The sequence below is a fragment of the Nothoprocta perdicaria genome, unplaced genomic scaffold (assembly GCF_003342845.1).
Source record: "Nothoprocta perdicaria isolate Ctin4 unplaced genomic scaffold, notPer1 scaffold_466, whole genome shotgun sequence".
In the NCBI taxonomy this organism is placed as follows: domain Eukaryota; kingdom Metazoa; phylum Chordata; class Aves; order Tinamiformes; family Tinamidae; genus Nothoprocta; species Nothoprocta perdicaria.
The window spans coordinates 30764-43370 of record NW_020455717.1 but is presented as its reverse complement, the minus strand read 5'-3'; the positions used below and the strand labels follow the sequence as shown (position 1 = coordinate 43370).

The 12607-nt window shown below is 48.5% G+C and overlaps 1 protein-coding gene across 2 annotated transcripts; it reads right to left on the bottom strand.

Annotated features, from left to right (window-relative positions):
* Positions 1–264: 264 nt before the first annotated feature.
* On the bottom strand, positions 265–11875 carry PLAT (plasminogen activator, tissue type). Of its 2 annotated transcripts, XM_026046989.1 has the most exons (14): positions 11817–11875; positions 8181–8281; positions 7663–7702; positions 7107–7238; positions 6842–6955; positions 6343–6517; positions 5825–5916; positions 5420–5594; positions 4977–5062; positions 4406–4601; positions 3817–3953; positions 3589–3729; positions 2044–2192; positions 265–1170 (listed from the first exon to the last, which is right to left on the bottom strand). In XM_026046989.1, exons 2-14 carry the CDS (start codon positions 8259–8261, stop codon positions 1012–1014), a joined length of 1677 nt encoding a protein of 558 aa, XP_025902774.1. In that variant the 5' UTR covers positions 8262–8281; positions 11817–11875; the 3' UTR covers positions 265–1011. The 2 variants fall into 2 exon arrangements, with proteins under 2 accessions (XP_025902774.1, XP_025902775.1); XM_026046990.1 differs by lacking the exons at positions 6842–6955; positions 7107–7238.
* Positions 11876–12607: the final 732 nt, after the last annotated feature.

Below are 12607 nucleotides of genomic sequence, written 5' to 3'. Positions count from 1 at the left end.
GATCGGCTTTGCAGCTAACATGACTCATACCGTAGCTAAATCCCTTTTGAAGCCTTAATGTCCGCTCTTCCCTTTGGAAAAGAGTAGTCCTGCCTGCTGCTTCTCACTTTCTTAAATAATGGAACAAGAGAGAAGACCTTTTACAGGAGGCCTAACTCTTAGTCTAAATACCCCTCAGCATTGTGTTGCAGTTGCCCTGCAAGTCAAAATTGTTTGTTTGGTGTTAATTATTGAAATCCTGGTTAATTATCCTGAGTCCTSCTAAGGATAAATCCAGCTGAGTATAATTCGCCTTGATCTTTAGTTGTGCATGTTAATCTAGCAGGCCTGAGCCTGCTCTCATGGCCCTGGCCATTTGTTCTGCCCTGTAGATAATAACCAAAGTAGAACGGCTTAGCACCAAGTTTGATCCAGATTGGAACATCTTCCATATTTACAGCCAAAGAGGAAATGACACTTTTATTAACAAATCCAGTGATGTATTAAGAAAACTACARATCTAAAGTGTAGATTTATTTTTATGTTTGGGTGGACAAGTTTAGGCTTGTCAGTTCTTGCAGTGGTAGAAGTTTTACTCTTCAAACAAGAAGGAAAAGAAAACCAAACAACAAGCACAGAAAACTTCAAATATCTGTGTAGTATAAAATCTTTCAATGTAAATAAATACATAAAACCCCTTTTTTCCCCCCCACAAAAGTGGCCTTGCAGTATGTTTATGAAATGGATAGTAGAAAAGTATGGTCCTTTTGCTGTGAGACCCAGATGGGAACAGCCCAAGCTAGAGAGGATTTGGGGAAAATTAATTTAAATAATAACCAATTCTTCGGGAAATAAGACCATTTCTGCCTTAGGGCCACGTTCTGGAAGACCCATGCCTGTGTGTGCTCCAAACACACTTCACGCTGTTCAAGTCTTGCCCCGTCTGCTCCGGAGAGGCAGAGGAGAAGAACTCCCCAAAGGGCTCCATGGGGACACGCGGCCAGGAGGCTCGGGCAAGTCCGTGCGTCGTCCTCAGGGTTTCATGTTGTCCTGAATCCAGTCGAGGTAACGGCTCACGTTGGTGTAAACGCCGGGCACGTCCTTGCGGCCGCAGCCGATTCCCCAGCTGATGATGCCGATGGCAAACATGCGCTCGTCCTTCATGCAGACCAGCGGCCCTCCGGAGTCACCCTGCAGGGAGGCAGCAGCTCTGTGAGCATCCCTGTTGCTTCCTTTCCTCACCAGCTCTAACGCTGCTCTAGCTTGCACCTACGCTGCCTAGATAAATATCGTACATGCTCTGCAGCAGGAGATAGCAGTTTGTAGTATACTTGAGAGCAGCACTTTTGTATTCTGATAGCAGAATTGAGCAGCACTTTTGTATTTTGCAGAATATTCAGTGCTCCCTTCAACATCAGGGCACACAACCAAAATGATCACTTTCCAACTGCCTGGTGCTCAGCTGTTAGGAAATTTAGCTGAGGTGTTGTTAGGAGCAACCAAAGAAATAGGCCCCTTTAAACTCTAAAAGTCCAGAATACTTTATATTGCTGTGAGTAATATGAAAGTATATTTATTAAAGAGCTGTTGAAACGGGAAGAATGTTAATCTTTAGATATTACAGTAGGACATGTGCCTTCCTGTTTCTCGTGTCACAGCTTGTTCAGTTCTTTGCTTTTCAATACAGCAGCACCCCCTTCCTCTTCAACGATCTCATGCTGTATGTTTTATGTGCTCACTAAGAGAGAATATTAGGAAACCCTGTTGAGGTGGAGTTTCCTACTTGCTTTGGTGGCATTTCCTATATTTGAGATTTTTGATCTGTATTGTCCTGGTTTGTTTTGGTTGTGTGTGACCTGTTTTCCCAGCTATAGGGAGTGGAAAGAGGAGAAAAAAATCAGAGAGAAGCCCTCAATGCTATTTTKTTGAACAGAAGTCCACTAGAACTTGCGTGTAGCCTAACATTGGGCTTCACTAATTTTATTCCCGAGTCTTTTTTGCTTGATTAACTTGACCTGTCAAGTCTAGAATTGGAAAATAAGAGACAAGCGGAATTGGCTTCACCTTGCAGGCATCATCCAGGTTCCTCGTGTCTCCGGCGCACAACATGTTGTCCGTAACTGTCCGGTTGTCTAGATGCTGCGTCGTGCAGCGCCCGGCTGGGAACAGTCTGACGTGACCCTCCTTCAAGTGCTCTGAGTAAAAGGGAGAAACTAGAAGGGAAATTAATGTATGCCTTTGAATTCTGCGCTTCAGCTTCTGTTTTCCTGCTGATGGGTTTGGGGAGAGGACACACAAGTAGCAGGGTGGGGATTGGGGTGAGGCGAAGGAAAGATAACTCGTATTTCCTTTCCAAAGGGTCTTTTTTAATCCAGGGAGGTACTGTTTGTTAATTGAGAACAACTCGAAATCCAGTTGCAAGAGAGCATTGCTCCTTAAACTTAGCCCCATGGTTAAAAACAGCACCAGCTTAAGTGTTTCAGAGGCTTTTGCAGCCTGCGAATTAAAGACTAGTGGGTTCCTCAGCTGGAGAGCACTTTGCACCGTTGGAGCAATCAAAATAAAATCACAAGAAATGCCTTGGAAAACTCAGAAACTGTATGAAAAGGGTACTTTCTACTAGACTTACTCTAACAAAGCCAGACTTTCTGGGTATACCAAAGTCTCATGGTATACAAGACTTTGTAACTGGACAGGAATGCGGTTTTGTGCTGTGCTGGACTGGACTGGACTGGCTTTTTGGAGGGTGGGGGAAGCTCGGCTTTATTTTGCCGTGCAGCTGCACAAAGCCGAAAGTTGGCAGGCTTGTTGTTTTTAATGTCTGCTTTTGGATTCTAATTTGCAGCATCCTTCCCCTCGCAGATAGTTTATCACGTGTTCCCAGGAAGGACTGCTGAAGATGAGCTACTCGCAATACTTTAAAAGCAGTCTTTGCTATTTTTAATGTTAAATCTTTGAGGCTATTCCAAAAACTCGAAAGGAGTTCAAGTCATGTTTAGATCTCTGTTTTACAATGGATGCTTCACAAGCAAAGTCCTTGCCTCAAGGAGTTTACAATTTAAAGAGGATAAAAATAAATTGGGAGAATGTGGCAGTGCTTTCTTCTTTGTATAGGTTGACCTGGGTGTACTTTCAAACTTTTTTTTTCCCATATTTGTTGCTTAGCTATTTATTAACTCATTTAATAAGCAGCTTGGCCTCTTTCTATATAATTGGGATGGCTACTTCTTCAGCTTTTCTTTACTAATTACTGCACAGCTTATGAATCTTTTATAATAAGGCAACAATCTGCAATTGTGTAGTATAGGAAACCGTGGCAAAATGGATTTCCAGCAGAACGACAAAACCTAAACTTTTCACAGCAAAAATATGCTTCACATCCAGTGCATCTCCTGCAGTCTTTCCACTGTTGGAGAGTGTCGAGGAAACTCTGCCAGCCCATGCAGATACGTGAAATAACTTAGAGAAAAAAAAGCTTTTGTGGATGTTCCTTTTGCAGTGCTCACTGAAATCCATACAGTATTTCAAGGGTCACGCATTTGGCAACACTAGAGGCAGAAATTATTGAGCGGAGGGGTAAACTTTGGATAAATTGCATCTCGTACTCACATTCCTCATCTTTGCCATAACCAGAGATCTCGCATTCGGTCCAGTCGGGCAGCTGCAGGTCCGGCGTGGGCAGGCAGGCGGCCCGCACGATATTCGTCTCGACAGCGCATTGCTCCGAGTCCGACTTCAGCTGCAGCAGAGCTGAAGAGTCAAAGAAAGTCCCCTGCTTGAACAACAAGCTTGAGCCAACCGTAACCCTCCCAGTCATCAGGTCAGGTGAATTCTTACCGATATCATTGTCCAAGTTTTCCGAGTCAAATTTTGGGTGCTTGGTGTATCTCTTCACTTCAAATTTTTGTTCGTTCTCCTCAGGAGTTGCTCGAGAATTCCTGCCCAGCACAATCTTCAGCTGACTTGCACTGAAGCTGAGGAACAAAAGAGGTCAATGTTCTTCCCACACTGGAGTGAATCCTTCCCCTGCAGGTGCTGTTGGAGCTTGAGCTTCACTTCCCTTATTTTGGCACTCTTAACTACCAGACAGATCGACCTTGGGTGTCTTAGTTGCCTTGATTGGGGGACTAATTGCTTACAGCAATCAAGGCAGAGCTCCTCTATCAAACCCTTCCTGCTCTCAAGTTGCAGACAGCTCTGCACTCTGTGCTGCCTTGTGCACTTTGCTGTCCTGCTGAGGTATGACAACGCCACACAGCTCGTTTTTCCAGTAAAYGCCTAGATGCAACATTCATCACACTTGCTTATCCTTTTACTACAATAGTCTAAACGTATCCTCCAAGCCTCATCCTTCCCCTGCGGCTGCGCTGGACGCTTCCATTCTCCCSCTCTTTCTCCTGCTTTTCCCGCAGGCTTCGGAACTCACCCTTCCTCAAAGCAGTGAGCGGCCGACAAAACCCAGCAGGAGCCGACGAGGATTCCCCCGCAGAGGAAGCGCTCGCCGGGCGCGCGGCGGTTCCGCGCCAGCACGGCCGCCTGCCAGGGGTGAGCGGYGATGTCGGCGCGGGAGCCGCCTCGGAGCCGGTACCGGCGGGCGCTGCGCTCCCTCAAGCCGCAGGTGGCTGTGGACGACAAACCCCAAGGGGGCTCTGGGTTTGGCCCTTCTTGCGCTGCCTTTGCGTGGAAAGGCTGAGTGCTGAGTAAGCCTGGCATGAGCTTCCCAGGATCAGCCTCAGTTCCTAGGAAACTAGTACTGGATTCTGCAAACCACAGCAAGGGAGCCCTGCCTTTTCTCTCCATTGCCAATTCTGTAGTCATCTTTGTTGGCAGARAGAAAGGCACTTCTGTGAGAGCCAAACCACAGAATCCCTTTCTAACCCCAAGAAGTCTTTTTTCCAGTCCTTATTTTTCTGAAAGAGGCTTGAGCTGGACATGCAGGACATGCGGAGCAGTAGCCCCTCAAGGAAAGGGGCAAGCAGGAGCGCTAGGTTTCTTACAGCAAGTAGGCACGTTGCAGAACTCCCAGGTGAGCTGGTTCCCTTTCAGCACGTGGCACCAAGGCTTGCTGTCATTGTCAGGATTCCTGCAGCACAGGAACAAGAAAAGCTAGTTGCTTTAGCAGCTCTGGGGAGACGGAGACACCCAAATAAAGCGCAGATGGAGACCGAATGCACCGTTTTKTGATCTTCCTGGAAATGGGCACTAGCAACATGTGGAATTTGCATCTATGGCATCTGATGGTAGAGAGAAACATAGATGCTCATCTTCGTTCCACTTGCCCTCTTGGCACTGAGCTTCGTTCCCAGCAGTGCTGCATCTCCTGCGCTTCAGTAATTCATATAAAAAGCCAGAACTCTGATTCAAGAGTACCTCAGTGAACTCTATACATATATATATACATACAACATATATATAATTCATACCATAACTGCCTACGTACCGACAGAAATTGTGACTACCAAGGCCCAGCTGGTAGGCATCTCTCCTCCAAGCAGTGTACAATTTATTGGCAAGGATTCGAGAATTCCACCTCAAACAGGTAGCTCCAGAGCTGGTGACGCTGTGGCTGCCTCTGTAATCCGTGCCTCTTCCAGCTTTGCAGTTGATGTTCCCAACTTCAATAAGAAAGTTGCATGTTAATGGATAAAACRCGGTGGCCTTATTGTAATTTTTGGCAAGACAACTCTAGATCGGCTATTCTTATTTCTGTCTCTGCATCATGAATGTTAAAAACAGTTGTTTAACATTTTCCATTGATAGCAACAGATGAAGTCCATAGAGAATTCTTAAAAATGCAGTGAATGGGGGAGCCTCTACCATCCTTTCCCTGTCTCCCTGCACCTACCTTTGGAACAGGAGGGCACAGTGCAATATTCCCAGCTGTACTTTCCCCCTTTGTAGACGTAGCACCAAGGTTTGGCGTCCTCATCTGGATTTCTGCAAGAGTTATAGGGGTTGATGTTACCCTAAAGCCTGTGGTGTTAGTTCCAGGGGTGCCGTCTCCTTCCATAGCTTGGTCTTGCTGTGCAGGGGGAAGGTGGACTGAGCCATCAGCAATAACGTCCCTTCCTGTTTGAAGTGTGGAGTACAGGGAGACGGGGCTGAGCCAGGCAGGAGCGGGAAGGGAGAGCTCAGTTGCAGTGCAGTTTGTGTGGGAAGCAGTATATTTTAGAGAGTGTTTGGAGCATCTGGAGGAGGAGGCAGACTTGGAAAGACCCCGGGAGCTTCCAAAGGGAGTTTTAGGCACAGAGAAGCAGCAAGAGGCTGCAATTGCAGGTGCTTTTGGCGGTGCCCAGTGTCGGAGCAGCCTTTTCTGGGCCTTGTGCTCGCCCGTGGGACTGTCCTGGGCCACCAGTCGCTCACCTGCAGTAGTTGTGGTTGCCCAGGCCCAGCTCTGCAGCGTCCTCTCTTTGGCCGCTGAACTTCCACTCCCTCAATCCGTTCATGTTCCAGTTTAGGCATTGAGCCCCGCTCTTGGTCGTGCTCCATGTGCCCCTGTACGTTACTCCAGCGTCTTGGTAGCACTTCACTTCGGTGTCTGAACAGAAGGGAACAAAACATCACAAAAAGGCCATCATCCCAAACCCGGTTTCCCTTCTTCTGTTTAAAGCTAGCTCCTGGATGTCTCCTACAGTCACTGGAAACACCTTGTCTGACAGGTTGCAAACAAGCGCAAAGGCCTTCAGCTCCAAAATTCAAAATTTTAGCAAGAAACACCACCAACTGTGTAGAATTAAAGCATTCTCTGTAGAAATAGCTTCAGAACAGAAGCAGCTTCTAGGGATCTCTTCCTTCTAGGCCTTGGAGCCAAAGCCAGCAGCAGGTCACCTAGCAGGAGCTCGTATAGGATCTATATAGTCACCTGTTTCACACTGCTTCCCTGAGAAGCCTCGGCGGCACTGGCAGATGAAGAGCTGGGGGGAGTAATAGGCCTGTGAACACTGTCCTCCATTGAAGCATTTATTCCTAGGACACTCTGTGGAGCAGAGAAGCCAGGAAACACCGTTAGGCTGCACAGAAGCAACACGTGCATCCATCTCCTGACGGCTCTGCTCCGTTTTGTCCTGCCTGCTTGTTATTGCCCTGTGTTTACGGCCTTTTTAACGCAGCGYGTGCTCCATACTCACCTCTGATGGGCACGCTGTGGCAGCGACTCCAACCGCTGTCACACCTACAATATTCTATTCTGCTCCCCGAGAGCCTCAGCCAGGTGCCCCYGTGCTGGAAAATCTCTCCAGATGAGTGGTCTGTGCAAGTGGCTGTAATGGGAGACAGGGAAGCCTCTTTTAGAGATTCCTGGAACAGAAACGGCTGAGCAAAGGACGACATCTCCCTTTCCAGGAGAGCAGCAGCTGGGATAGGCCACTATCTGTGTACTGGGCCAGCTTTTTGTCTTGCCAGACCAGACCTGTCCCATCTGTGTTACTGCYGAGCTGCTAGATGCACAATTCTGTTATTCACCAGCTTCTTCAGCCTTTGAATTAAAGGGAGAGGGAAACTTCACTGTGTGAATGGTGGAAGGTGTTAATATTCCAGTGTTTTGTCTCCTTTGTTGCCCATGCTCAGGCCTCCCTGCATAACCACAGCAACCAGCCTGCAAGCTGCATTCCCTCCGCACCATCTGCTCTGCCCTGCTTCTGTCCCTAAAGCTCCAGGGAGAAGGACGGAGTTTTCCCAGCTTACCTCGAGACCTGGCTCCCCGTTTGAACCGCGTGCGGAAGCCCTGCGAGTAGAAAAGGGACATCCTGTGAGTAACTGCTCCTTGAGAAAACACGTGCCACCAAAAAGCCAGTCCTTTCCTTGATGTGCTGCAAATCAGGGGGCATCTGAGCAACTCTCTGCCCTTGCTATCAGCTGGCACAGTGGAAAGTGCCTGTTAGTGCTTCAGCAGGGGTACAAAGAACTGTAAATCATKACATTACCATAGCCTACCAGGTTACTACTTGCCCGCTGAGTGACATGAGCTTGGCAATGGAGGTGCTGACTGAAGTGATTATGTGCTCCTGGGGCACTCTAACTGCCAACTAAAGCTTGTCAGCTGTCCATTATTTGCAGGAGGTTTAAGCCGACAGRTTTAATTGCCCACTAACGAGGAGGTAGAAGGGAGCAAGCAGTTATTTTTGCCCAGCTGACAAGCAGCAAAGCAAAATTGCTTCTGATTTTTCCCAAGCAAGAGTCGTGTCGCTCCYTTGGCCTGTTACCTGGCACTGAGCGGTGCTGAATACTCCCAGCAGTAAGAGGAGACAGGAGAGTTTGCTTCCCATTCTCTGTGGTTTCCACATCACCCCCAAATCTCCAGTTCCTGTAGAGACAAAAGGAAAAAAGTGTTCACAGTGTGTGGGGAGTTGCAGGTTGAAATTAAGGTTTGGGCAGGTGAAGCTGTTAAATCCACTTTCCACTGCAGTTCTTAGTCGCTGCGGCTAGTGTTCCTGCTAAAGGTCTGTCTGCAGTGACAGTAGTTTGGATTTGCATTTAATGCACAGATTCCATCTCGGCCTATGAGCAAGGGCCTCCTATAGAGAGGATCTCATGGCCTTCTAATGACAGGAAAGAGGCTGTGATGGGGATGCATCAGGACGGCCYTGCTGTACATTTGGTTTTGAGTATTTCTCTATCTTCTCCCTGTTTGCCCTGGCTGAGCTTTTAATTTCTGCTGCTGTCATATGCTTTTGCTGGAAGTGAGAGCGTGATAGCTGGCTCGGCAAGCCAGCTTTTGGCCTGGCATGCTCATTTATCCGTTACAGCTTTTCTTCCCTTGTGTCACTTCGCCGCCGTCACGACTCCCTCTTGCTCCTTTTAATCCCTTCAGCAGCTCTGCCMTGTGGACAAAGCCTTTCTCCGTCTCACGTGAGGAGTTTTTGTTTCCTCCGCGCTCGTTTCCACAGCGTGTCTTGCAGCGCTGTCCTGGGAAGGAGCTCGCAGGCACCTCTCACCATCTGCTACGAAGCGGCTGCTGCTTAGGATCAGTCTGGATCTCTGCCTCCATTCCTCTCAGGCACTTTGAAAATCTTCCTCCTCAGATCCTGATTTCCTATCAGCTGAAGCTCCTGCTCTGACGTGGCTCACCACAGACAGCACTTGGGCACTGCGATCRCTCTGTAATTCGTCCTTCTGTAACAAAACGTATTCCTAGCTGCCTTTGCGTGGGCAATTCCTTGGCAGAAGCCCGAGTTTGGATCTTTGTAGTCACTGACTGCACCACCTTGTCCTCGGCTTTCCCTTCCCCCAGTTTTTCTGCTGACAAAAGGAGAAAAACAAGTGGTTTCTTTCACAGGAGCAAAGCAGCTTTGTGGAAGTGTGTGTTGCTTTAGGGCAGTTGCTAGGTAGGGAAAAATCTCAGCATGGCGGGGGGGGATTTCATAAGCCAGCTGCTTTTTTCAGGGGAAAAAAAAGTTTATGGCTGCGATTAAGCAACATATCTTTGCCCCCTAGTTGCACCAAAACACATTTCTATTCCTAATAACTGGGGAATAAAGCAGGAATGTAGGAGACCAAAGCTGTGAAGGGCTCTCTGAGGTGGCCTTGCTGCTGCTGCGGGTAAGGGGACTTTGTTACGAGCTCCTGGCTCTTCAACTCATCCTTGTAGGAAAATTCTCTTAAAAAAAATCTCTTTTGTCCTTTCTTTTATTCTGATGACCTTACAGTAACTGGAAAGGATCAGGAAAATGGAGGTATGTAAGAGAACTCCAGTAAACTCTGACTTATTATCTAATCTGATTTTTTTTATTGGACAATAACTTTATGGGGGGGGAGGTTGATTACACAGCAGTCAGAACCCCCATTGCAGCCAGTGTGGATAATAATTGAGTGTGATGTAGATCAGAACATCACTCTCTTGCACCAAGTTCAGCACCAAAAGGTGTATTTTTTCTTCTTCCTTTAAGGGCATTATTGCTATAGCTCCTACACACAGCAGGAGCTGGGAGTGAGGCAGAGAAATGGGCAAGGTAGTCTCATTGCTGCTTCAACTCTGTTTCCAGATCTTTGACATGATCTTCATATGGTCCTTGAGCAAGTAGAAAGCCAACCCAAGCCGTTATTTACTACTTTCAGAAACCAGGAGTTCAGGTCTATTTACATAAAGACAGAGAAGGCAGCTGGATAATAGCTTGGTAAACTGGAATGCAACAGATGAATTAGTCATAAGCTCAGATCCAAGACTAAAAAAGGGAGAGAGATTGAAGTGCCCTTTTTCTTTTCTAAGGGTTTTCTCGAAGATAAAGAAGTGACTTGAAATACAGACGCTCTTATTTTTGCTGCCCTGGTTCAGGCTGCCTGGTATTATGGTGCTAAGGCCCTTCCACACTCCTCCTCCTCCTCCTCCTCCTCCTGTCCTTTTGTGACTGCTCTCCTGTTCTGCGTGGAGAATTGCTAACACATATTAGCAGCTTTGCCTTTTTAGCCAGCTTTTTGGGAAAGGCAGGACCTATGCCAGTCAGCTGGAATGTTATGAATGATAAGCCCTATCAAACTGAAACCATACGGCTGTTTGGAAAAGACTGTGTTTACCAGCCTGCACGCGGGCTCCTGCTAGCAATGCTCTTTCTTGCAGAGCTCTGCTGTGCCTGCTGCGCTGCTCTTTTGCTTCCTCCCGACGGAGAAATAATCCAGCAAAAAGTCAGAGGCCCCAGTGGGTTATTTTGACACTTGGATTCTGCGTTCTCAGGTAGGTTAGGACATGATCCCCATATGATACCCTGAGCACATAATGAGTGATAGGCCTAATTCTCTTAGGATGCAAAATGAGCTGGAAGCTGCTTGTTTTAATGCGTGTTTCGACGTTCTGAGATGCCACACGTGGTGCAAGTATTGAGCAGCTAGCGTGGACTCAGCGCATGGAACATGGATGTGGAGCGTGCCGATGCGTTACCTCCACGGAAGCATCAGCGGCAGGGAGACCTTAAATCCCACATTTTACCTAGGAATCATTTTACCTTTAGCAACAGCCTTTCTGAGCAGCAAGGCTATGAGTGTATCTTAGAGGTGTGGAAAAGGACCTGGAAAAGCATTTTGTCAAGGTCACAAGAAAGTCATTGGAGAAGCAGCGACTACAAATGACTCCCCACTAAATTCCTTCCCTGCAGTGCCCCAGGTCTGTCCATTAGCGAGTGCTGCTTTGATCTGCATCTGCAGCACTGGTGTTTTTCCTCCTGATAAACCCCTCTCCTGGCAGATGGTCTCCGTCTTTTCCTGCCTTCTGAAGGGAGCAGATGGATATTCAGAGTCGTTGCTGTTTCCCTTTAAAGGGTGGCATGGGACAAACCTCCCTTTTTGGGAGAAAAGGAGTAAAAGGGATAGCAAGAGCTCAAAGTCCTTGGAGACACTGGAGGAAACAGCTACATCAAAGCCCCTCTTCCCTTTGGGAATCACTCTGGATGTTTCCTGTGGTTTTGGTTGCATGTGAAAAGAGTTTTCAGGGAGAGCTGCACAAGATCCGCCCTCCTCCTCGCTGTCCCTCCATGATCCTGGTTGGGAGCAGAAACGCGGAGCCCGATCTCCCTGGAAGCCAATAAATTCTCCTCTCACAGCCGGCTCTTTGGCTCCCCGCTCAGCATCGAGACATTTGTTTATTCCTGCTTTGATTTAAACTTTTCAGGGGGATTTCCTCCTCCCCAGCCCGGGGCTGGCTGGCTGCCCTTGCCCTGCAGGCTCCTGCTGAGACTCCCTTGGAGCAGCTCGCGACCCCAAGTCCTTTCGCGCACCGAAAGCTCAGCTAAACGCCGCTAAAGCACAACGGCAATTAATAAACAATCACGTTTATTAGTATTTAACGGTAATGCCACTGGTGTTGCAAGTGGGGAATGCAGGGGGTGAAGCAGGTGCGGAGCAGCACCTACCTTTGGCTCTGCGCTCYGCCGATGATTCCCTCCTACAGCCCAGGCCGGCTCAGTGCTTTCTGCATCCCAGTCCCCAAACGCCTCCTCTCCCGCTTAAAAACTCCGCTCGAGGGGGTGGAGACTAGAGAAGGCGGCAGGGCACAACTCTGTTATTTATTTATTTGACTTCTCCTTCCAGTGAAAGGGGAATGGGGAGGCCACGGTGGTGAGGGGAACCTAAGGACCTGTGTTGGGATGTGAGGAATAGCACGGTAAGGACCAAAGGGTTAAATATTGACCGGCCATCCTGGAAAACCACAGTCTCAGCGTGGTTTTGCAGGGGAGGAGGACGAACCCRGGGGTGGTGGACAAACCCAGATGGTGAATTTTAGATAGGAACTTGGGGCTGGGATACGATGGTATCAGTGATGTGACGGATACGGTAACAGATTTCTGGACCCATTCACTAGCCGCGAGTGTCCTGATTAGAATTTAGTGGAAGAAATACTGTGTGAGGGACTCCTGGTTCGGGAAATAATAGGTCCCGTGACAGATCTTTATCCAGGCTCCTGCTTCATCGTCGCCCTACCAAAATCCTTGGGGAATGCCTGTTTTGCATGATCCTTCCCGGAGTTACGGAGGGACCTGCGGGACGTCGGCAGCGCCCCGAGTCGGCAGCGCCCCCCCGCGGGCGCCCCGCGGCGCAGCAGCAGCAGCGCCCCCAGTTCACAGCGCCCCCCGCGGGCGCCCCGCGGCGCAGCAGCAGCAGCGCCCCCAGTTCACAGCGCCCCCCGCGGCGCAGCAGCAGCAGC